Source organism: Sceloporus undulatus, chromosome 2, assembly GCF_019175285.1.
Source record: "Sceloporus undulatus isolate JIND9_A2432 ecotype Alabama chromosome 2, SceUnd_v1.1, whole genome shotgun sequence".
Lineage (NCBI taxonomy): Eukaryota > Metazoa > Chordata > Lepidosauria > Squamata > Phrynosomatidae > Sceloporus > Sceloporus undulatus.
In genome coordinates, this window is record NC_056523.1 from 222,820,924 (window position 1) to 222,844,609 (window position 23,686).

General features: G+C 44.9%; 1 protein-coding gene across 1 annotated transcript in view; it reads right to left on the reverse strand.

Annotated features, from left to right (window-relative positions):
• Positions 1-23,686, reverse strand: part of ZYX (zyxin) — a 40,216-nt gene that overhangs the window by 9,959 nt on the left and 6,571 nt on the right. Inside the window, 3 exon segments of the mRNA XM_042453761.1 lie at positions 5,899-6,086; positions 19,003-19,198; positions 19,200-19,306. Of these exon segments, the coding sequence (XP_042309695.1) occupies positions 5,899-6,086; positions 19,003-19,198; positions 19,200-19,283 (468 nt within the window). The 5' untranslated portion in view covers positions 19,284-19,306.

The following is a 23,686-nucleotide window of genomic DNA, read 5'->3' on the forward strand; positions in this document are numbered from 1 at the left end:
GCGACGGCAGGGGGTCTCTTAGGGGCCCGCTGCCATCCCTGGAGTCCTCCAAGAGGCCCGGCGACGGCAGGGGGTCTCTTAGGGGCCCGCTGCCGTCCGGCGAGTCCTCGAAGAGGCTCCGGCGACGGCAGGGTCTCTGAGAGCCCGCGCCGCCCCTGGAGTCCTCCAAGAGGCCTCCGGCGACAGCAGGGGGTCTCTAGGGGCCCGCTGCCGTCCCTGGAGTCCTCCAAGAGGCCTCCGGCGGCAGCAGGGGGTCTCTGAGAGGCCCGCTGCCGTCCCTGGAGTCCTCCAAGAGGCCTCCGCGACGGCAGGGGTCTCTTAGGGGCCCACTGCCATCCCTGGAGTCCTCCAAGAGGCCTCCGGCGGCGGCAGGGGTCTTTGAGAGGCCCGCTGCTGCCCCTGGAGTCCTCCAAGAGGACTCGAGGATGGCAGGGGGTCTCTTAGGGCCCGCTGCCGTCCCTGGAGTCCTGCAAGAGGACTCCGGCGATGGCAGGGGGTCTCTTAGGGGCCCGCTGCCGTCCCTGGAGTCCTCCAAGAGGCCTCCGGCGGCGGCAGGGGTCTCTGAGAGGCCCGCTGCCGTCCCTGGAGTCCTCCAAAAGGCCTCCGGCGATGGCAGAGGGTCTCTTAGGGCCCGCTGCCGTCCCTGGAGTCCTCCAAGAGGCCTCCGGCGACGGCAGGGGTCTCTTAGGGGCCCGCTGCCTTCCCTGGAGTCCTCCAAGAGGCCTCCGGGCTGGCAGGGGGTCTCTGAGAGGCCTGCTGCCGTCCCTGGAGTCCTCCAGTGCGGCGGCCCCCCGCCGGCTTTTTTGCCAGCCTCTGGACGGGGCCTGGGGCCCGTCAGGGCCCGCAAAGATGGGGGGCCTGGCTCCTGGGGGGTGGAAGCTCCACCCCCAACAGTGGCCCCCACCCCTCGAGGGTGGAAGCTCCGCCCCGGCCCCCCAGTCGCCTGAGGGAAGCAACGGTCCCCCGGCTCAAAAAGGTTCCTACCCCGGATCTAGAGGGTAAAGAATACCTTTGATAGGATGTCAAATAACATGAACTATTAATATTAGCATGAGCTAAAATCACAGTGAAGGACTAAATCATAAAGAACAAGAACTAAAGATGTGATACTCAAAACAGAACAGCTGTAAACAACATACACTATTTTATTGTTTTTTCTATAATGTTATAAATAAAAAAAATTAAATGACTAGGTACAGTGCATCCGCATTTAACGAGGGTGCACCATACATGGCTTTCAGGCATATGCTGAAAGCCGCACCGGAAGAGCCCGTTGCACCACCCAGAAAGAACTAATGGGGCGCCGCCATGGCCAAGCCCCATTACTTCTATGGGGCTCCAGCATATAATGATCCCCTTACATGAGGGATCTGGAACGGATCCCAGCATAAGGGGAGGGTTCCACTGTACTGTACTCTAATAATTTTTATTCCAATAAGAAAGGCATAGTTAACTACACTGTACTTTGATGGAACAGGACAATATGCTCCCAAACCAAGAGTTTTGCAGTTGATTTTGCCTCCCCACAACCCGATTGTATTCATTTTCTTCCTGTGAATGTGACCTGCAACACAATTCTTTTTCCCCCCGCTTCCAAGCAGATATGTAAAATCAGATTTTTATGCTGTGCTGTTTCCTGTTGTTTTCTCAGTACACTGGTGCCTCGGGATACGAAATGATCGGGTTACGAAATTTCCGGGATACGAAAAAGTTGGATTGGAAAAAACTGTTTCGGGTTACGAAATATTTTTTCGGTTACGAAATCATTTCGGCGGCGAAATCAAATGCTGCAAAGTGCAGCTATAGGCTTTCCAGAGCTACCGGAAAGCCTAAGGGGGCTGGTTAGGGTTTGCTTTGGCGCGAATTTTGAATTTCGTTAGCAGTATTTGATTGGCTTGAGAAATCAAGCTGACATCTGGATTGGCTAACGAAATTGGGGGGGGGGGTGGCCTGGCTTCAGAAACAAAGCCGGCTTCCATTGATCTGCCCCCTTGGTCTGGCCTTGTGGACTGTTGGAGGAGAGTTGCTTCTGAACTCTAACTCGTGGTTCCAGTAGAGGTTTTGACTTTTTCTGGCTTTCTCCTTTGGACTTGTTCTGGCTTTGTACTGTACGTGTACAGTGCCAGGTGTACACTTCGGATCAAGACCTGCCATCAGGAATTCCTGTACAGGTAGGTGTATGGATTTATACCTTCTTCTTGTGGGGTAGACAGTGTGACCATGCTTTTGCTGTGGTGTGGTGGGGTGCTTTGCTCATGGCTGTGAGTATTTCAGAGTGTGGGGGTGTGTGCCATGGGGTTGCATTTTCAGATTTGGGGCCTTCTGGGGTTTGGCTGCTTCAGTGCTTTGCCATGGCTGTGATGATTTCAGAGTGTGGGTGTGTGGCCATGGGGTTGCATTTTCAGATTTGGGGCTTCTGGGGTTTGGCTGCTTCATGCTTGCTCATGGCTGTGATGATTTCAGATGTGGGCCATCGAGTTTTGCAAGTTTGGCCTTGGCTCCATGTGGGCCAGAGAGTGAGACCATGGGGTTGCATGTTCAGATTTGGGGGTTTTGGCCTTTGGGTTAGGGTTTGGGGTGCTTTGCTCATGGCTGTGATGATTTCAAAGTGTGGGGTGTGAGTTTTGCAAGTTTGGCCTTGGCTCCATGTGGGCCAGAGAGTGTGACCCAGGGGGTGGGGGTGGTTTCCCAATTGTGGCTTTTGCTCAGTGCCTGTGCCTTTTGTCCTTTTTAGGCTTGAGCTATGGCTCCCAAGAAAGCCACAGATAAAAGCGGCGGTGACAAAAGGAAGAGGGCTCCCTTGTCCTTGGAGGACAAGAGGGAAATCATCGCCAAGCATGAGAGGGGCGTGCGCTTGGCGGACATTGCCAAGGAGTATGGAAAGAAACCTCGACAATTGGCACTGTCCCAAGCAGAAAGGAGGCCATCAGAAGCGTTGTGGCTCCTGCGAAAGGCGTGACTACGATTGCCAAGCAGAGGACCACCAAAGCACGAGGAGATGGAGCCGCCTGCTGCTCCTCTGGATTAAGAAAAGGAGCAAGTCGGGGACACTGTGACCACCTCGGTCATCTGTGAGAAGGCCCAACCATTTTTGAAGACCTGGCCAGCAAGGAGGCAGGCGAAGAAACTTCTCCCAGGAGGAGCCAGCCACCCCGGAATTCAAAGCCTCACGTGGCTGGTTTGAAAGGTTCAAAAGGAGGACCGGGATCCACTCTGTCGTCCGTCACGGCGAGGCGTCCAGCGCAGACCACCAGGCCGCCGAAGCATTGTCATCAAGTTCAAGGCCATGATGGAGGAGGAAGGCTGACGTCCGCGCAGCAGTGTTCAATTGCGACGAGACGGGCCTCTTCTGGAAGAAGATGCCGCGCGCACCTACATCACCCAGGAGGAGAGGAGATTGCCAGGCCACAGCCTATGAAGGACCGCTTCACACTTGCGTTGTGTGCGAATGCCAGCGGGGACGTAAGATCAAGCCCCGTTGGTCTACCATCAGAAAATCCAAGCCTTCAGGCACACAACATTCAAAAGGACAGGTTGCCAGTGATGTGGCGTTCCAATGGCCGCGCATGGGTCACACGCCTCCTTTTCGTGGAGTGGATCAACAGTGTCTTCGCCCCGACTGTGAAGCGGTACCTGGAGGAAGGATTTGCCCTTGAAGTGCTCCTCCTCTTGGACAGCATGCTCCTGCGCACCCGCCTGCCTGGAAAAGACATCCTTGCAGAGTTCTCCTTCATCAGGAGGTCCAGTTTCTGCCGCCCAACACGACCTCCCTCTTGCAACCCATGGACCAGCAGGTCATTGCCAACTTCAAAAAGATCTACACCAAGCACCTCTTCAAGCGGGTGTTTTGATGTGACGGAAGAGCACACAGCTGACCCTTCGAGAGTTCTGGAAGCAGCATTTTGATATCGTCGTGTGCTTGAAGATGGTGGACTTGGCCTGGCAGGAGATCACCAGCGCAACCTGATTGCTGCGTGGAGGAAGCTGTGGCCTGATGCTTCTTCCTTGGAAGGTCACAGACGAGGGTGCTGAGCCAGGTGAAGAAGAGTGGCGGAGATTGTCTCCATCGCAAGGTCCCTGGGACTTGACGTGGAAACAGAGGACGTGGAGGAACTCATTGAGGAGCACAGTGAGGACCTGACAACAGAGGACCTCAAGGCCTTGGCGGCCATGCAAACAGTCGGCCGTGGATGAGGACGTGCTCCATTTCGACAGGGGCCAGGAGGAGGAGGCGGCGGGGGCATTTTTGGCCAACGGCAGAAATTAAAGACATTTTGTGGCAATTCCACAATGTGTCTTCTTATGTTGAGAAGCAGCACCACTGGAGAAGGTGCTCACCAGCCATGCCATTGCACATTTTGATAATGTCTGCCTTAGCCATTTAGGAACCTGCTTAAGGCCCGGCAAAAGCAGACATCCTTGGACCAGTTCTTCACAAAGAGGGAGAACCGTCATCCAAGAAGGGAAAAGGTGACCCTAAAAAAAGGTGACCCTTAAAAAAACACCAAATTTTTTAAAAAATTGTTGTTAAAATGGTTAACTTTGTTAAATTGGTTGAATTGGTTAAATTGGTTATTTGTTAAATTGGTTTGAATTGGTTGTCTGGGTTTAAATTTGGGTGTTTTTGGCTGCCCCTCTCCTCCTCCTCCTCCTCCTGCCTCACTCTGAGATGCCAGGACCAGCAAAGATAAGTCAAAAACTTTTTTTCTTTATCCTTTACAAACCTTTAGAATGGACCTGGCAAGTCATTCTTAAGCTCTTTAGTGCCTCAGCAACTTTGTATTGCATTGTATTGTGAGGGTACTTAGCTTAATAGGCCTCTATCTAACTTTGTTTTGACTTGCAGGTTCAGTCTGAGGTCATAGAACGCATTAGTTATTTTCAATGGAAAAAGTGTTTCGGGTTACGAAATTTTCGGGTTACGAAAGGAATGGCAGAACGAATTAATTTACGGAACCGAGCACCAGTGTATAGTAGATTTAGAAAGAGGGAAAGTTTTGCTGGTATGTCTTTTCTGTTATTTTTGAGAAAAAAACGGTAGAATATTTTGCAGTCCTGTGCCTTTTACTCAACCATTTGTTTTCTGAACAACTGATTCTCCTAAGGCAGTACAGGACTATATCTTAAAAGAAGCATGTTAAGGGTAATCTTTCAAGTTTTAATAATATTATTCTTGACTATCATTGTGGGCAGTTCTGATCATTTTGTTATGCTAATTGAAACTATAATAACAAACTCCTTGGGGAAACATAGAACCAGTTTAAAAAGTAATTTCCCATTCTCCAAGAAGACAGAGGTGGATCTGTACCACTGTTGTGGCTCAGGGGTCAGAACTTCAGCCTATGAGCCACTGCTCCTCTTCACTCAATATGGAATTAGAAAAATGCAACTGAGCAAAAACAATGATCACCAAATGCAGAATGCAAATGTTTATTGTATTAGCATAACCTACTGATTTCACATTTCTAGGGGCACAATTTTAAATATAGATATAAGGAGCAGAGAACCTGCAATCCTAGTACATCCAGAGGTGGCAGCATGTTGACACATTGAGGCTGCATCTGCACTGCATAAATAATCCGGTTTGACACCACTTTAACTGTCATGGCTCAGTGCTATCGAATTCTGGGAATTACACAGCTCTGGTGCCATGACAAACTGTAATTCCCAGAATTTCATAGCACTGAGCCATGGAAGTTAGTCAAACTTCTGCAGTGTGGGTGCAGCCTCAGATGATGGAGTGATGGTTTTGCTGTACAAACTGTGCCTCCAAGACTGGATACCATGACCCCACAGGAGTCCATGTGTGCACGGCATGATGGAAGCAAGAAGCCAATGGATTAAGATGATCTCCCTCCATAAACCCATCACTCCCTCTTAGTTGATGTGAAGACTCACCTGTGCGGCAGGCAGCCCACTCAGAGCCACTGGTTCATCCTCCAGCATGGGAGGTGGAGGAGAAGGGAAGACATCTTCTGGAGCTGGAGGAAATGGTTCCTCAAATGGGGGAGGTGGAGGAGGGAATGCACTGTTGGAGGAGACAACCATCTCTTCCCCTGGAGGGGGTGGCGGTGGCAATGGAAGCTCTGCAGAGAACAACAGAGATATGAATTAAGGTGAGGAACCTGCCATAATAAGTTTGCATCCCACTCCTATTTGTTAAGAAAATTTCTTCTGTGCAAGTGGAGAGGACAACATGTATTAACTACTAGTATTGTGCAGACAGAGAAATCACTGCAAGGTCAAGGTCCTAGAACAGGAGCCCTGGTAGCACAGTGGTTAAATGCCAGTCCTGTAGCCACAAAGTTGTAAATTCAATTCTAGAGGAGGCTCCAAGGTCCACTCAGCATTTCATCCTTTTTAGGTCGGTAAAATGAGTACCCAGCTTGTTGGGGGCAACTGATTTACACATTGTAAACTGCTTAGGGAGTGCTAGTTCACTGAGAAGTGGTATAGATGTACTTGCTATTGCTAGAACAGATCAAGTCTGAACTCTCTCTGGAAGCCAAGATCACTAAAATGAGGCTGTCGTACTATGGCCACATGATTACAAAAAAATGAATCAATAGAAAAGGCAATGGAAAGATGGATGGCAATAGAAAGAGAGAAAGATAAGATGCCAGATGCTTAGACTTGATCAGGGAGGACACGAACCTGGGCCTGCAGGCCCTAAGCAGACCAACAGAGGACAGGGAGTCTTGGAGATGTCTCATCCACAGGGTCACCATGAATTCAAGTCAACCCAAGAACAAACAACAACAACAACAAAATTTGCCGATTATTTTATGTATAATTATGAAAGTATGCAATTCCTTGAATTGGCTTGTAATAAAAAACATTTCACTCATTCCATCTCAGATTTTTTTCCCTGTGCTCTTCTAGATTTTTTTTAATGTCCTTTGGCAAAAAGGAGAGGCAGTTTTTCACCCCAATTTTTCTTTTTCTTGCCAAACCTTCACATTTCTAGGGGTGAAGGGATGTACTCAAGTTTACCTTTTGTAAGAAACTAGATAGCCATTTGGAAACTATCTCCCTACAACCACCTCCTTCCCTCCCTCCCTTTCTCTCTCACACACATAGGAACGCACACACCCCTTAGTATACTTCAAGCAATCAACAACATACTCCACATACATCCTTGTATGCTAGACTGCAATTGAAGTATCCCCTTTCCCCAAAACATCTCCTTGATTCTGCTTAGGTCCCTTAAATCTTCTCTTTTCATAAACAATGTGTGCAACATTGGAAGAATGAAACAAAAAAGGTTGGAAAGCATAAGTCTTTTTGCCTAGTAACTTCTCAAGTAAGCCAAGCAAGCTAATCAAGTTCTGTTTCCAGTAATTAAAGTTCAAGAAAGTAAAGGCCTATCATTTAGCCTTCCTTCTAGCTACAGCGTTTAAGGCTCATCTGCTTCAGTACTATGCCAGCCTGGTATCACCACCACCTAGTCTAGCACACTAGTCTGGACCAGGCCACACGTAGGTTGATCTGTGAAGAGCTTGTTCTGCCTTATCAGGGATCTACATAGGTTATAAACCACACAGTTTTGTGATGGATGGAAATTACCTACTCCACCTCTGCAGGAGGAAACAATGACCCCAGTCTAAATTCCAATGTGAAGATAATCCTGATCACCAGTGATCTAGGTTCCCTGCTCTTGTAGAAACGCTGACATCTCCCTTCTCATATCCACACTCAACCTGTCAGCTTTCATTTCCATCTCAGACAGCCAATATGGCATAATAGTTTGATGTTGGACTGAGATTCTGGAGACCAGGGTTCAATTCTCAGTTCAGCCATGAAACTCACTGGGTGGCCTTGGACAAGTCATATGCTCTCAGTCTCAGTGGAAGGCAATGGCAAACCTCATCTGAACAAACCTTGCCAAGAAAACCCCAGGATAAAGTCACCTTAGGGTAGCCATAAGTCAGAATCAATTTAAAGGCACACAACAACAACAACAACAAACCATTATACAGTACCTAATTTCTCCTGCATTAAGGCCCTGGTTAGCAACTAGAATTTGGAAGGTTTGGAAAGCAAAATTACAGGACCATGTTACAATCTGCACAAGGGTGAAAAACCCAGCAACATCAGATTCCTCCACTCACACCCCATCATGCAAGCAGGGAAGCATGCCAAGGGCTCTAACCCTTCGCAACAACAAAGCCTTTTGGCAGGGCCCTCTGGGTTTTTTACGCAACACAGCCATTACGAACCTAGGCAGAGACAAAAAAAAAAGAAAAAGAAAAAGAAAAAGAAAAGAAAAAAAAGAAAAGAAAAGAAAAAAGGGTGAGTCAGAGATAGCTCAGCTCTCGTGGGGAAAAGCAGCCAAAGCAATGCATAAACAGGAGGAAGAAGTCCTTGGGATAGAAGAATATATTGAAATGAGACAGAAAGAGCTCCTGGACTGTCCCTATACAATGGAGAAAATAGGAGCACAGAATCAAACAGGCAGAACAATCTATCCAGGAGCAATCTTGTTGGCCATGTTGCAAAGTACAATAACATCCAAAAACCGCAACATGATACCTGTATGGGCCAACCAAAATGTACAAAATACATGCTACAAGCTTTCAAAGCTCCATTGGTTTCTTCATCAGAGAAAGGCATTAAAGGCATTAAAGCTTGACTCAGGCTTGCATCCTTCCGAGGTCGCTAAAATGAGTACCCAGACTGTTGGGGGCAAATTAGCTTACTTGTTAATTAGCTTACTTGCTGTTCACCGCTATGATCTTTGGAATAGCGGTATATAAATAAAATAAAAATAAATAAAATAAAAACAAATTAAAAATTATACAGGAGAAGCAAGAAAATTGACTATGTCATTCACAAGCTGCATTTTGAAGATGTTCCTGTTCTCAGTTCCGACGTTGAAGTTCCTTTAGCACAGTGGTTCCCAACTTTGATCCTCCAGATGTTTTGGACTTCAGCTCCCAGATTTCTTGACTGTCAGCTAAGCTGGCTGGGCTTCTGGGAACTAAAGTTCAAAATATCTAGACTCAGGATCAAAGTTTGGGAACCATTGCTTTAGCAAGACAAAAAGAGATGCTCCTCTTGAGATCCAAGCTGCCTCAGTCCTTTGTAAAGCTCCTTTGTTAGGTAGAGAGCACTGAATTTCTAAGGAAGCTTTCCATGTTTTTGCATCAGGAACCCATTTTTAGGTGCTGTTTGGGTAAAACATGTAGCCCAAATTTTTTTCCACGAACAAATGACTCTGACTTTTTCCTCCTTGGGAAGGGACCAAGGCAATGCTTATTGGTTTTTCAGGCATGTTAAAACTCCTGCTCACAGAGGAGGGTGAAGACTTCACATACCAAGCCAAGTGGAAGCTTTCAGCTTTGTTTGATCTAGCTGAGATGGCGAAATGTTTGTTCTTGGTGTTGCATGCTAGTGACTGGTGACAAACTTTAGCCCCCATCGTCTGACAAGCTAATTGAGATCAAAGGAGACAGGACTGACCGCCTTCTTTCTGACCAAGGGCCAGCTCATGCAAGGGCACAAAATCATCGGGTTTCCACTTTGCTAAAGTACACACACTCCTTTGGTTTTGTATTAAACTATACTGAACACTTTTCAAAAGACACCAAATGCTTCATAAAGCTTTAAGATTCACAAGAGTTCCTTAGCGCTAGTTTTCATTTTGCAGCTGCTGAATATGGGCGCAGCTTATTTGGCTGTAAACTCTGAGTTTACAGCCCAACTAGCCACTCTGCAGCCATCCGATCTTCATTATCTCCCCAACACTCACAAATCATTTCCAGATGCAAAAATACCTACAAGCTCAGTGGGGGAAGTGCCTTCACCAAGCGTCTGCAGTACAAAAAAATTGTACTGCAGAAATAAAACAGTTAGATACCACTTTAACCGCCATGGCTCAATGCTATGGGATTCTGGGATTTGTAGCTTTGTGACCCTTCCCTGTCAGAGAGCTCTCATGCCCCACAAAACTACAAATCTCAGAACCCCACAGCACTGAACCATGGCAGTTAAAGTGGTGTCAAACTGCTTTAGTTCTGCATAGTCTTTGGAATCAGGATCAGATTTTCTGTTTGGGATCAGCCTAAATCCATGAGCCAGCCCAAACACATCTGACATCCAGAGGAACCTTTATTTGACCTATTTAATTTTAATAATCAAGAAATAATCAGAGATATAGTTTCATCATATACAGGTTGAATTTCCCTTATCTAGAATTCCAAAATCTAAAATGCTCCAAAATCCAAAACTTTTTTCATGGGTGGCTGAGATAATGGTGACACTTTGCTTTCTGATGGTTCACTGTACACAAACGTTGTTTCATGCACAATATTATTTAAAAATACTGTGAATAATGTAGTAAGAGATATTTTGTATGAAATGCTTAAACTGTGGAGCTCCTTTAGCAGAAATCATTAATGCCAGGAGCTTTTCTTACATAGTCAGACCAGAAGGACCATGTAATAAGATCCCCTCTAACAACAAACAAGCGTCACTCATGCAAGAGCAGAGTGATCCCTGACGTATGCCGAAGTATGTAATTTCTTGAATTTTTTAAATCCTAACCCAAGGTGACCAAACATCCTCCTTTTTCAGGACACATAATACATTTCAACCTTCCGTCCAGGAGGAAATTCAAAATGTTCCCCATTTTGACCACGACTGAGGTCCAAAACACACTGGAGAAATAATCCAATTTGAGACCATTTTAACTGCCCTAGCTCAATGCTAAGGAATTCTGTGAATGGTAGTTTTGTGCAACATTTAGTCTTCTCTGCCAGAGAGCTCTGGTGCCACAATAAGCTACAATTCCCAGGATTCCCTATCACTGAGCTGGGGCAGTTAAAGCAGTCTCAAACATTTCTGCAATGTGTTTTGGACCACTGAAGCATGAATCTATATTTCTATGAGTGTCTCTTAGCTTTTATTTGGCAATGTCTATATTTTTCTTGATTGTTCTATATTTTGCAGTGCCATGTCCTCCTTTGCGGTTAGGACATCCGGTCATCCTGTGCTACTCATACTACAAAAACAAGTTAAATGAAAGACTTTGTGCACATAGAGAGAAGGGAGGAAAAGATGTCACAGACATGGGGGTGGGGATATATCCTGGAGAGCTTTGCCATGGAATCTTTTACACCATTTTGTTGCAGGTTGTTGTAGAACTAAGAGGGAATTAAAAAGCCTTTCACACTACAGTATTAAAGCACTATAATTCCACTTTATCTGCCATGGCAACATTCTATGGAAGCCAAGGATTTATAATTTGGTGACACACCATTGGCACTTTATGGCTAAGAATTTTAGGTATCCCTCCCTAAACAGCAAATCCCAGGATCCCACTGGTTGTTGCCATGGCAATTCAAGTGGAATCACAGCACTATAATTGTTCCCATGTAAATCCCATCAAACCCCTTGGAACGTGATTCCTTCATTCCTGGCCAACGTGCGCAGCAATCATGGCTAGCAACATGATATATTATCTCACATCAGCTGCCCCAAGAGTTTGGATCTGCTGTCTCAGTTCCCAAATAACCTTAATAAATTCTCAAAATGGCTGAAATAGTGTTCTCTTGGGAAGTGCAATAACAACTGTCCAAACAAAGAATTGGCCAAGAAGAAAGTTGTAGCCTCTGCACAAGCAGTGTGCATAGATACAGGAAAATATGAAGCTTGGGGTGCATGTTGCTGAATGAACTAGATTTTATATTAATATTCTTGCAGGGTGAGTGGCAAAGGACAGAGAAACAAAGACACAGCAACAGATCATTTCCCTCTGGTGGGGGATAAGTCAAGCAGAAACAATTCTACTTCAAGTATTTATTCACAATCCTAAACAGCAAGGATTTGAAGAAAGTATTCCATTACAACAGAGAGCCAACTTGCATAGTGGTTTGAATGTTAGGCTACGACTCTAGAGACCAGGGTTCAATTTCCAGCTCAGCCATGAAACCCACTCTCTCAGCCTCAGGGGAAGGCATGGCAAACTTCATCTGAAGATATCTTGCCAAGAAAACCCTGTGACAGGTTGCCTTAAGTCAGAAACCTTAGGGTTGCCATAAGTCAGAAACAACTTGGAGGCACACAACAACAACAACAACCAACATGGGCAAAATATCTTCTATTACCTGTGATGATTCCTGTGCATACGGGTCAGGAACTAGGAGACCAGGTTCCAAGGTATTCAGTGGGATTTACATGGGATTCAGATGCTTGAATTTAGAATTACTACCTGCAAAGCAACTTACTGTATATACTTGACTTCGTGTACAAGTTGAGAGCAGGTTTAGGGGCCAAAATTATGGATTTTGATATGACCTGTGGATAAGTTAAGTGTAAAACCTAGGGCATATAACAAAGGATATAAAGAATGAAGCAAAAGAAACCAGTGCCAAAAAACTCACCAAATTCCATCAAGTATAACTAAAGGCTAGATAAAGTAGAGGGAATCAGTGTTTCCACAGCAGATTATGATCTTGCCTTTCACCACAGGATGGTTCTGGGTTGTTGTTTATTTGTTTTTGTTTTTTAAAAGTTAGGGCCCGAACATACAGGCCAAAATAAAGCTTCTTCAGGTCACTTTGGCGGTATGCTATTTAAATGCTGCATGTGTCCTAAGAGGCCAAAAGCCATGCTAAAGCCAGAAGCCGTGCTAAAGAACCAAACAGTGTGGATTCTAAGCATACAGTCCTAAGGACTACAATGCAGCTTTGGCACAGCTTCTGGCCTCATAAAATACATGTGCCATTTTAAACAGCATACAGTACCTCCAAAATGACCTGAAGCAGCTTTATTTTGACCTGTCTGTTCAGGTCCTTGGAGAACATACATTTATCCACATATGTGGATAAGTCAATTCAGTTTTTTGGGGTCAATAGTTTGACTAAAATTTCTGGACTTATATATGAGTATATACATTAAGTACATTGCCATTTCACTTGTATATCCTGACATAGCCTACCAGTTTCCCAAACAGTGCAAACAGAAGGCAGACTTACACAAACAGCTTACATGGTGAAACTGTTCTAGGACTATATCACTTTAGGCCAATAAGGTTCCACAGGTTTGATCACTTCCTAGCCTTGGGACAGAGGTATCAGCTCAGAACTGCCCCAAAACACTTTGCTGCACAAGATAAAGGAGGAGATGGCAACCCTCCTCCCATCACCCTGTATTCCAAGTACAGAAGCTGCCTGGAGTGCCAATTGCATCTTCTTCTCAACAGTGGCAACAGGGCAGCATCCTTCGCTGTATCTCACAGCAGCAGGCAAGTTTAAGGGGTGCTGGGAAATGTACTTAAGTTGCTTTGTGCAAGTTTAAGCGGTGTTGCTTCCAAATGAGGGGACTCAATGGTGAGGAGAGCTCAGGGGGAACAGCTGTGAGCATGGTCCCCACCCACCCACCCACGCACCAGCATTCTCCTGCTTGAAATATTTGCCTCACTCTGTCTAAGGGTTGTTCTCTGCCTTTCCTCTTAGGATGTATGCACATCAGGGAGACGGTTGGACTGAGCTCTTTCCCCTCAAGCCAAAAACATACTTTTTGTGCATGTGAAAGAGTTTAAGTGCGCAGGCACTCAACTAACTAATTCCTCATCCACATTTTGAACTGGCACAATCCCAGGAGGACCAAACAGTATGGATTCTGAGCATACAGTCCAACCCACACTTCTGAAGACTCTATATTCTTGATGCCAACTAGACATTTTTGATGCCAAGAAGATCTTGAGACTTTAAATAAGGGATAAGGGGACCTTGGGTTCTCCAAATGTCTTGGCCTGCAGTTCCCATCAGACCTAAATAGTATGGCTAATGATGAGGGAAGGGGTGAACTTCAGCCCAATCTGGAAGACCAAAGTGTGTGTATTGTGTGCCTTCGGGTTGCCTGTCAGTTTATGGCAATCCTGTGAGTTTCATAAGGTTTTCTTAGAGGTAGTTTTGCTAGTTCCATCCTACAGCACCCGGTTTTGATTGGTAGTCTCCCATCCAGGTACTAACCAGAGCTGACCCTGCTTAGCTTCCCTGCTCGGCCATGAAAGCTCACTGGATGACTTTGGGCAAGTCACAGTCTCAGAGGAAGGCAAGCCCCCTCTGAACAAATCTTGCCAAGAAAATCCCCTTCATAGGGTTGACGTAAGTCAGGAACAAATTGAAGGTACACAACAACTCCCATCCAAGTGCCAACCAGAGCAAACCATTCTTAACTTCGAAGATCAGCCATGATCTTTAGATGATGCCTTTAGACTAGAGCATTTAAACCTGGTTTAACTAGTCTGACCTCTCTTTACTTTTGTCCAAGTAAGCCTCTACCAAGCTCTGAGATTCACAGACAGCTTCCTTGTAGCTTGTCCTGCATTGTGCCCTAAGAGAAGCCTAGTTAGGGCTTACAGGAGTGAGCCAGGGATGCCAGGCAGGGAACCAACCATATAAATGAACAACTCTTTCTCTTTGCTGGGTCATTCCCTTTGCAAAAGCACCAGTGGCTTTCCTTTCTGGCCTCTCCTGCCTTCCTAGGGGCCTTTGATGGTCAGTTGCAGAAGACATTTTCCTCACAAGGCACCTCTGTTCTTACAGTCAACCTGCACATGTGCCTGCCTGCTCTGTTTGAAAGGGGTGCAGTTAGCATTGCCACATATTCAAAAACAGGAAGAAGGAACAGTCAAAATTTATGACACGCAAATAAGGAACTAGATATTTAAAAGTTTGTCTTCTGCTCAAATACAAAATGGAAACACTGATTTCAGTTCACTTAGCTGTGTGTTTCTCAGCAAAACCCACATATCATCCACATTTATAAAATGCATGGTGCACACATGTCTGGCTTTATGAAACCCACTCCTGTAATGCAGTATTTTATTTATTTATTTATTTATTTTGCTGTCTCGTTCAGTCTATAAAAGGAAAAGCTTTCCAACCATCATTAGGGGACACCGCAATGAACCCCACTGTGGGAGAAAGGCAGGATATATATCCTTGAAATAATAATAATAATAATAATAATAATAATAATAATAATAATAATAAAGGACACTGAGCAAACCTGGGTACAGTGCTTGTGCTTAACAAGGCAGAACAATACAGGGACTGGGACACCCAACTAAGCCCTTGGACTTCAATTTCATGCTATTAAATACATCACTACCCATAACTGCTAGTCCACAGCATGGGATATTGCACAGATCTGCTGAAGAGACACTGTTTGTGTTTGTCGTGTGCCTTCCAGTCGTTTCTGACTTACGGCGACCCTAAGGCAAATCTATCAGGGGGGTTTCTTGGCAAGATTTGTTCACAGGAGGTTTGCCCAGTGGGTTTCATGACCAAGCAGGACTCGAATTCTGGTCTCTGGAGTTGTAGTGAAATGTTCAAGCCACTATGTCACACTGGCTCCTGAAGGTACACTAATGCTAGTTTAATTTCCATGGCCTGAAGCAATAATGATGTTGAAGATCACATCAGGAGATACTGATACAGTCTTTTTGTTTTACTGATCCATTTTCCAGGATCCCCTCTTGCTCTCAATGTGGATCTGTAGTTCAAATGCCATGTGCAATGTGCCATTAAGAATATTATATCTCCGTCACAGTAAAAGCCTACCTCCACAACACTCTTTGCACAAAAGAGGAAACAGAAGTTGCCCAAGCTCTCCAGCTCAGACACAGACAAACAGAAATCTCAAGGGGGGGAGCTATTATTAGTCTGCTATAATAAGGTGCAGCACCTTGGAGACTACAGCCTTCTAAGTGGGTTAAAACAAATGGGCAGCATGTCAACAGAAGAAAAATATTTTATAAGCAGTGGAGTCAACAGGCCATGAAATGCAAGAGGCAATAATAGATGTATCACATGCACATACAGTACTCTCCATGCCAAGAGATGTAGCACCTTTGAGACTAACTGAAAGAAGATGATAGCATGAGCTTTTGTAGACTTAAGCCTACTTCTTATGCTTAAGTCTATGAAAGCTCATGCTACCACCTTCTTTCAGTTAGTCTCAAAGGTGCTACAAGATCCCTTTACATATGGTTTTCCAGACTAACACAGCTATATTTCTAAATTCTACATATTCTCCATGTCCAAGATAATGAAGTAAAGCCCTCCTCACCCATGCCAATGCACTATCATTTGGAATCACAGCATTGTGGCCAGGCTGATTATTCCAAGCCTGGTCTTTCTGTGCCACCCCAACAAGAATCTAAATGCTTATTGCTCCACACTAAAGACCAGGCCTAGAAAAATGTCCTGCAGGTGAGAGAACAAGTCCATGGGATGCTTGTAAAGGATGCAAAAGGCCTGGCTTGGAAGGTGCCTTGCAATGACCTGGTATTGACCTTGTATGCCTACTAGTATGGTGACAGCTAGATATGGATAAGGAAGCCTCTACTGAAACATAAGGGGCACATCCACACTAACTACTGGGCATATGCAAAGAAGCAATGCGGAGCCCCTTATAGTTCATATAAGACTTGAAACAGAAGAGATCAAATCTGAACTCTTAGTCACAGTTGGTAAATTTCACATGTTATTGTTGTTGTTGTTGTGTGCCTTCAAATCGTTTCCAACTTATGGTGACCCTAAGGTAAAGCTATCATGGAGTTTTCTGGGGAAGTTTCTTCAGAGGGGGTTTGCCATTATAATCCTCTGAGTCTGAGAGAGTGTGACTTGCCCAAGGTCACTCAATGGGTTTACAGAGCTGAGCTTGGATTCAAACCCTGGTCTCCAGAGTCCTTGCTCAACACTCAAACAACTATACCACACTGGCTCATTCACATGCTAAATTCACATGCTGGTGACCAAAGGAGGGACATTTACTTTTCATAATGGAGAAGCCCCATTTCAGTGCCTTTCTGGATTCATAAAAGAACTGAGACATTTCAAATAAATTTCAAATAAAATTCAGGTTTCAAATAAACATACTTTGCTTCACACAGAATTGCACATCAAACTATCCAATTATTCTCCAGTTCATTCCCACTATAAGTCGACAACATCCCAGTCTGTATCTAGATGAGTCTAATGTAAAGTTGGATCTGGGTATACACATTTCTTCAGAACCCCAAAACGTTTTACACACAATTGGATGGAAGGAGAACACAGCTTTCATCCAAGCATGCATTTTCTTGACTTTTATCTCAGACCAGAGGAAAGCCTATGCACATTTCCTCTTTATATCTTGGGAAAGAATAACTGTAACATAATGGCAGCACCGCTATGAAGTCAAGGACATATCCTTGAGCAGCTGCCAACTCCACTGAGGAACAAAAATATGAGCACTTCATTTCTAGGAGGACAGTGTGAACCGAGGAATGAAGAACACTGTCTGATTACAAGCAATTCAAAAACAAAAGTGGAGAGACCACCAAGCACTGGCACAGAACAGGAAGAACCCTAAAACTGAGAGGAAGAAAAACAAGTAGAGAGGGAGAAAGACAGGGATGTGTGAAGTGGATACCCAAAAAGATGAGGAGCTGTTTGCACATGACGAACAGAGAAGGAAATAATGCAAAAGTGGTCATGGATTTCTAGACCTTCCAACCATCCCTATTTTTCAGAAAGACAATAAGGGTACTTCATTCCTAATGGTACTTCTTCCCTTTCACCTGAGGGTCTGTGTGTCTTTAGGCTATGAAACAGTGTTGGCTGGCTCCAAGTCCCCTTGTAAGTTCCTGGCTAATATTGTAGGCCCTTGGTATCCAGGAGCCCCTGTGGATACCAAAACCCATGGATGATCAAGTCCCATTAATCATAATGGCAGAGTGAAATGGTGTCCCTTATATAAAATAGCAAAATCAAAGTTTGCTTTTTGGAATTAATATCGTTTTGTAATATTTTCAACCCATGGATGGTTGAATCAGTGGATAAAAAAAAATATCTGTGCAGGCAGAGGGCCAACTGTACTAAAAACCTTCCTCTCCACCAGGACAGCTATTTTATGAAAGCCAACGGCTCCCCACACAGATCTAGAAGTGTTGCTTCTCTGAGCCATATGGCATCCCAGAAGGTTCAGCTGTACAGCATGGAAAGTTAGGCATTAACCTGCCCATCCCAAAGATTATTTTCTACTTTCACTTCATGAGACTATTCTGACAGCCACACCTAAGGAGAGATTATTCTAGTCCTCCATATTGACTCAGTCCAACATATACACACCCACACCCTGTTAATCAACTAGCTACATTTCCGTTTTTTTAGAAGTTTATTAAGCATATCGAACCTATCAAACCACATACAAAACACACAATGCATATCAAAATCACCACTTACACATTAGATGCCAATACTGACACATCACCATTCAAAAATCCCTCTTTTTTCCAATACCCACCAAACATCTATATTCATTCCTTAAACCTTCTATACTTTACCTCCTCTTCTTTCTTTATTATCTCTTCCGGCCTTTCTCACTTATCTGCCCTTTCAACATTTTCTAAATTGTCATCTTACTCAAACCTTTATTATTACACACTTCTACAAACATACTCATACATTCATTCTGACTTCTGTTCTGTTAACATTGGCCCTAATATAGTGATCCTTTTAACCATGCATTTTCTTACTGCTCCTTCTGCATTTCTACTCATGCTTATTCCATTTATGTTTATGTTTTCATGGCAAATTTCTTCAGAGGGGGTTTGCCACTGCCATCCTCTGAAGCTGAGAGAATGTGACTAACACTTATGCTTATGCTTAATTTGTTAGTATTGTGCGCCTTCAAGATGTTTCTGACTTATGGCGACCTAGTGGGTTTCATAGCCGAGACGAGAATCGAAACCTAATCTCCGGGTCCAATTCTCAAACTACTATGTCATGCTGGCTCTTCTTTATGATTAATATGATGGATGCAATGCATAATTTTCTTTTCCATCATTCTGCACTTTACAAACATGTTTTCTAAATATTCAGCACTAGCTATGTATCTTGTGGCCTTTTGAAACTACCCCTCTTCCCAATGCAGAGCTTTCCACTCAGCATCTTTCCAAGCTGAACACACCCTTGGGAGTGAAAAGATCCTGACAGAGAGACTTACCTTCAGGAAGGGGCATGGCTGTGGATACTGGGATCTCTCCCACCTTCCCGATTTGGGCACATGCCCCGGAAGGAGCAGGAGGTGGTGGCGGAGGTGGAGGAGGCAATGCTTGCTCAGAGGCATTTTCAGGAGCTACTCCCCCAGCTTTGAAAGGGTTCACTTTGGGCTTTGGAGCAACTACGGGTGCAAATTTTTTCTGGGGGGCTGTAGAAACTTGGAGTGGAGATGTTGATGCTCACTGTGGAGGTCATGCGGGTTCCTGGGGCACCCGAGGAAGCCATCTTGCAGTTGGGTGCTTCAGGACCTAAGGGGGCAGGTGAGAGAGAGAGAGAAACATGGTGTCAGACAAGAACAAGTGTTTGAGAGGAGCCAAAAAAGTCTGGGGGCTTGTACTCAAAAAGCTGGGTCACCGGATGTCCTCCTTTTCCAGGACATGTTCCAACATTCAACCTTCTGTCCAACAAGAATTCCAAAATGTCCTCAGCTTGGAGAGTGATGAAGAAGCATGAATTTAATATTTATATTGATGTTTTTAGTTTTTCTTTGGTCATGTCCTACATTTTATAGTGCCTTGTCCTTCTTTGCAGTGAGGACATCTGGTCACCCTGATTACACCCTGTAAATCAAAAAGATTACAGACAACTGCGCAAAAGGGAGAAGTGCTGAAGAAAAACTCAACAAAAGGGGCAGAGACAACCAAGAATAGGAAAACAAACATTAAAAATCCAGCTCCCCAAATCAGACCAATTTCAGGCTCTCAAGATGCTGAAATAACAGCCATGCCTCAGTGACTACCCTGAAGTTAGACACATCTTCGAGAACAGCAGTCCCAATTGTATTGGGATCAAGGTGAACAGTTGTCCTAATCACAGGAAGACAAGGCACCACAAAATGTAGGGCATTCGGGAAATATGTGGGACATGACCAAATAAAAAACTAAAAACACTCATAAAAATATAAATTCATACTTTGCAGTCATGCTCCAAATGGAAGAGTTTTTGGAATTCGTCCTGGACCAGGGTGACCAGATGTCATAACTGCAAAGAAGGACAAGGCACCAGAAACTGTAGGACCTTCAAGAAAAAGGCAGGACATGACAAAATAAAAGCTCAAAACCCTCATATAAATATAAATGTAAATGCATGCTTCTCAGCTCATGCTCCAAATAGAGGACCTTTTGGAATTCCTCCTGAACAGATGGTTGAAATGTCAGACATGTCCTGGAAAAGGAAGATGGTCTGATCACCCTGTGACTACCCTGTATACACTTTGGAATAACCAAAGAAGACCTACTTTGCAGGGAGAGGAGAGGAGAAAGAAGGAGGTGAGGACTGGACAGACATCACAGGAGAAATCCTGGTATTCATTCTCTCCCTCCTCCCCACCCAGCATGCATACCAAGTACCATGTGTGGACTGGGCACAACTTCACAGCATTCCTCTCCATTTCAAAGCAATTACATGGCTACCCTTCTCCCTCCCTCCCCCACTTCCCTCCATCCTACCCCTCAAATGCATGCACACAGAGCCTGTATCTCTGTCTACTGCCACCTTCTGTTTTGGGTTGCATCAAGGACCCTGCTAGCCCTGGCAGCTTGGGCAAGGGAACCAGAAGCAGAACAAAAGGAAGGCTGGTAGATTCCCTGCATGTGACATCCACGGGTAAACCCCTGGCAATCCACTCTTATACATAAATGCACACATGCACACATGCATGCACTCTCTCTCACAAACACACACCCTCCTCTTGCACATGAAGCAGTGGTCCTGTCCTGACTGTCCTTCCTCTCAGTGAGGCCAGAGAGAAGCGTTCCTGTGCAGCAGCATTGCTGCCTGCTCAGCTCTCCGCCGCTCCGCCTCCACACTCCCCACACCCCTACACACATAGATACACACATAGAAAGAGACAGGAAGCAACTCCTGGACCCAGCCAGCCGCTCTGACACGTTCCTGGAGTCACACTCCTCCTTTCCCAGCCCAAGTGACACAGAGACTGCCCTAAAGACCGCCCATCCCTGATGCTGGCCTGTTTTGCAGGCAGGAGCCAAGGTAAGGCACTGCCAGCAAGCACGCAAGCACTCCCCTGTGCATCCACACACAGCCAATTATTCTAGCTATGAAGCTGACAAGGGCATTAAGGGATTATTCAAACAGTGAAAATAATCCAAAAAACCCACTTAACCCGGAATAATTGATCTTGGATATTTTCCCGAGTTTTCCTAAAAGATGAGTATTGTTGGCTGTGTGAATAACCGAGGCAAATAGACCCAGGATAAATCGGGATAATACTCTGTAGCCTTGAACATGCTTCAAATACATCTGTATCATCAACTCTATATGATATGTGTGAGCAACAGAATTCACAGAAATGCACATGAATGCAGTTCCATAGTGTGAGCAACAAACCTGGAACGTGGGAGTGAGATGATTCACATAGCTGCACTAAAAAAACAATGTGCAAATGAGACACCCTCCCCCCAAGTTGAAGGAGACAATGCATCTGAGGAAGTCTACAAAAGCTCATGCTGCGAATTTCTTTCTTTCAGTTAGTCTCAAAGATGTTTCTACATTAAAGTCAGTCAATCATACAGTTTACAAGATCTATGCAAACAGTTAAACCTTAATATCACTGGAATGTTCTAACCAAAAGTTACAAGGATGGTGCTTTCCCCTAACGCTTTGCTGAGTATGCCTTCAGGTTGTTTCCAATTTATGGCAACCTTAAGGCAACCCTATCATGGGATTTTCTTGGCAAGATTTATTCAAAGTTTGCTTTTGCCACTGCCATCCTCTGAGGCTGAATGTGCCCAAGACCACCCAGTGGGTTTCATGGTTAAGCTGGGAATCAAACACTGATCTTCAGAGTCATAGACCAACTCTCAAACCACTATGCCACTTTAGCTGTGGGAAAGTACACAATACACTTGGAAGCTTAAACATGAAAGACAAGCATCATTTGTCAACCAAGACTGCATACAGTTACCTCTTGTTTTAGGACTCAACCTGATTCAAAACTCAGCCTTCCTAGTCAGAAAACCCTGTCCCCTGTTCTCCTTCACTTACCCATCGAGGACTGGATTTTTTTTTCATTTTATCAGTACCTCTACACTCCACACCTTTCCATACAAAGGTTGCAGAGAAAACTTGATCAAAAAGTTAGAGGAGTTTAAGGCCACATTATCCTCAGACTTTAAGAAACCAGAACCAGTCCTGATGCCAGTTGCTCCCAACAATAAGCAGAAGTAGGGAGAATGAGGGGCATACCTATTATTGTTGTTGTTAGCTGTTCTTGAGTCGACATCAACTCATGGTGAACCTGTGCCCTGTTCTCCTCTGCTCTGCTCAGGTCCTACAGATTTCAGGCTTGTGACCTCCCTAATTGAGTCCATCCGTCTGGCATGGGTTCTTCCTATTGTCTTTTCTAATGATGTATGCCTTCTCAAGATATGGCCAAAGTACGACAGCCTCAGTTTGGTCATCTTGGCCCGATACAGATGGGCTTTGACGCACATCTTGATGACATGCTAGGGTTGCCTTGGGGCATCGCTTACAGACACCCTGCAACCCTAGCACGTATTCTGCACATCAAAATGGCAGTGCCCTGTACAGATGGGTGCCGCCATTTTGATGTGACGGAGGCTTAGCGTCTGCATGTCACAGTGCAATACTGACTCTGTGAGTGCACCATTGGTGCACTGTGGCATTAGTATCGCACCGCAAAAAGAACCCGCTTTTTGTGGGTTCTTTTTCTGCCGGCGTGAAACCGCATGGTTTGTCCACTGCTTCCCCCCCCCCCCCCCGGCAGAAAACTAGGTGCCGGCAGACCGCCCTTTTGGGGCGGTCTGTACCAGGCCCTTGACTTCCAGGGAGAGTTCAGGCTTGATCTGTTCAAGGACCCATTTGTTTGTCTTTTTCCACCATCCATGGTATCCTCAGCACTCCTCCAGCACCACCTCTCAAATTAGTTTATTTTCTTTTTATCCATTTTCTTAACTGTCCAGCTCTCACATCTGTACATGGTAATGGGGAATACCATAGCTTGTACAATTCTAACTTTCATGCTCAGTTGTATATATTTACCCTTTAGGATCCTGTGTAGTTCTTTCACAGCTGCCCTTCCCATTCCCAGTCTTCTTATTTCTTGATTGCAGTCTCCTTTCTGATCAATGTTTGATCCAACATACAGGAACTTTTTAACTATTTCTATTTTCTTATTATCTAGGCTGAATTTATGTAGGTCCTCCATGGTCATTATTTTCTTTACGGTCAGTAATAATGCTGCCTTTGCACTTTCTTTCTTGACTTTCTTCAGTAATTGTTCCAAGTCCATGATGTTTTCTGCTAGTAATATTGTAACATCCGCATATCTTAGATTGTTGAGGTTCCTTCTTCCTGACTTCACTCCTCTTTCTTCTAGGTCTAAGCGTGCATATGATGTTTTCTGCATACAATTTGAGCAAGTAGGGTGAAAGCATGGTGCCTTGCCTAACCCCTTTGCCACCTGGGAACCTTCTGTTTCTCCATATTCTGTTCTAACTGTTGCCTCTTGTCCCAAGTATAGATTCCTCATCAGGACTATCAGATGTGGTGGCATTCCCATGACCTTCAGAGCCATCCATAGCTTTTCATGATCTATGCAGTCAAAGGCTTTGCTATAGTCTATAAAGTACATGCTGATCTTCCTT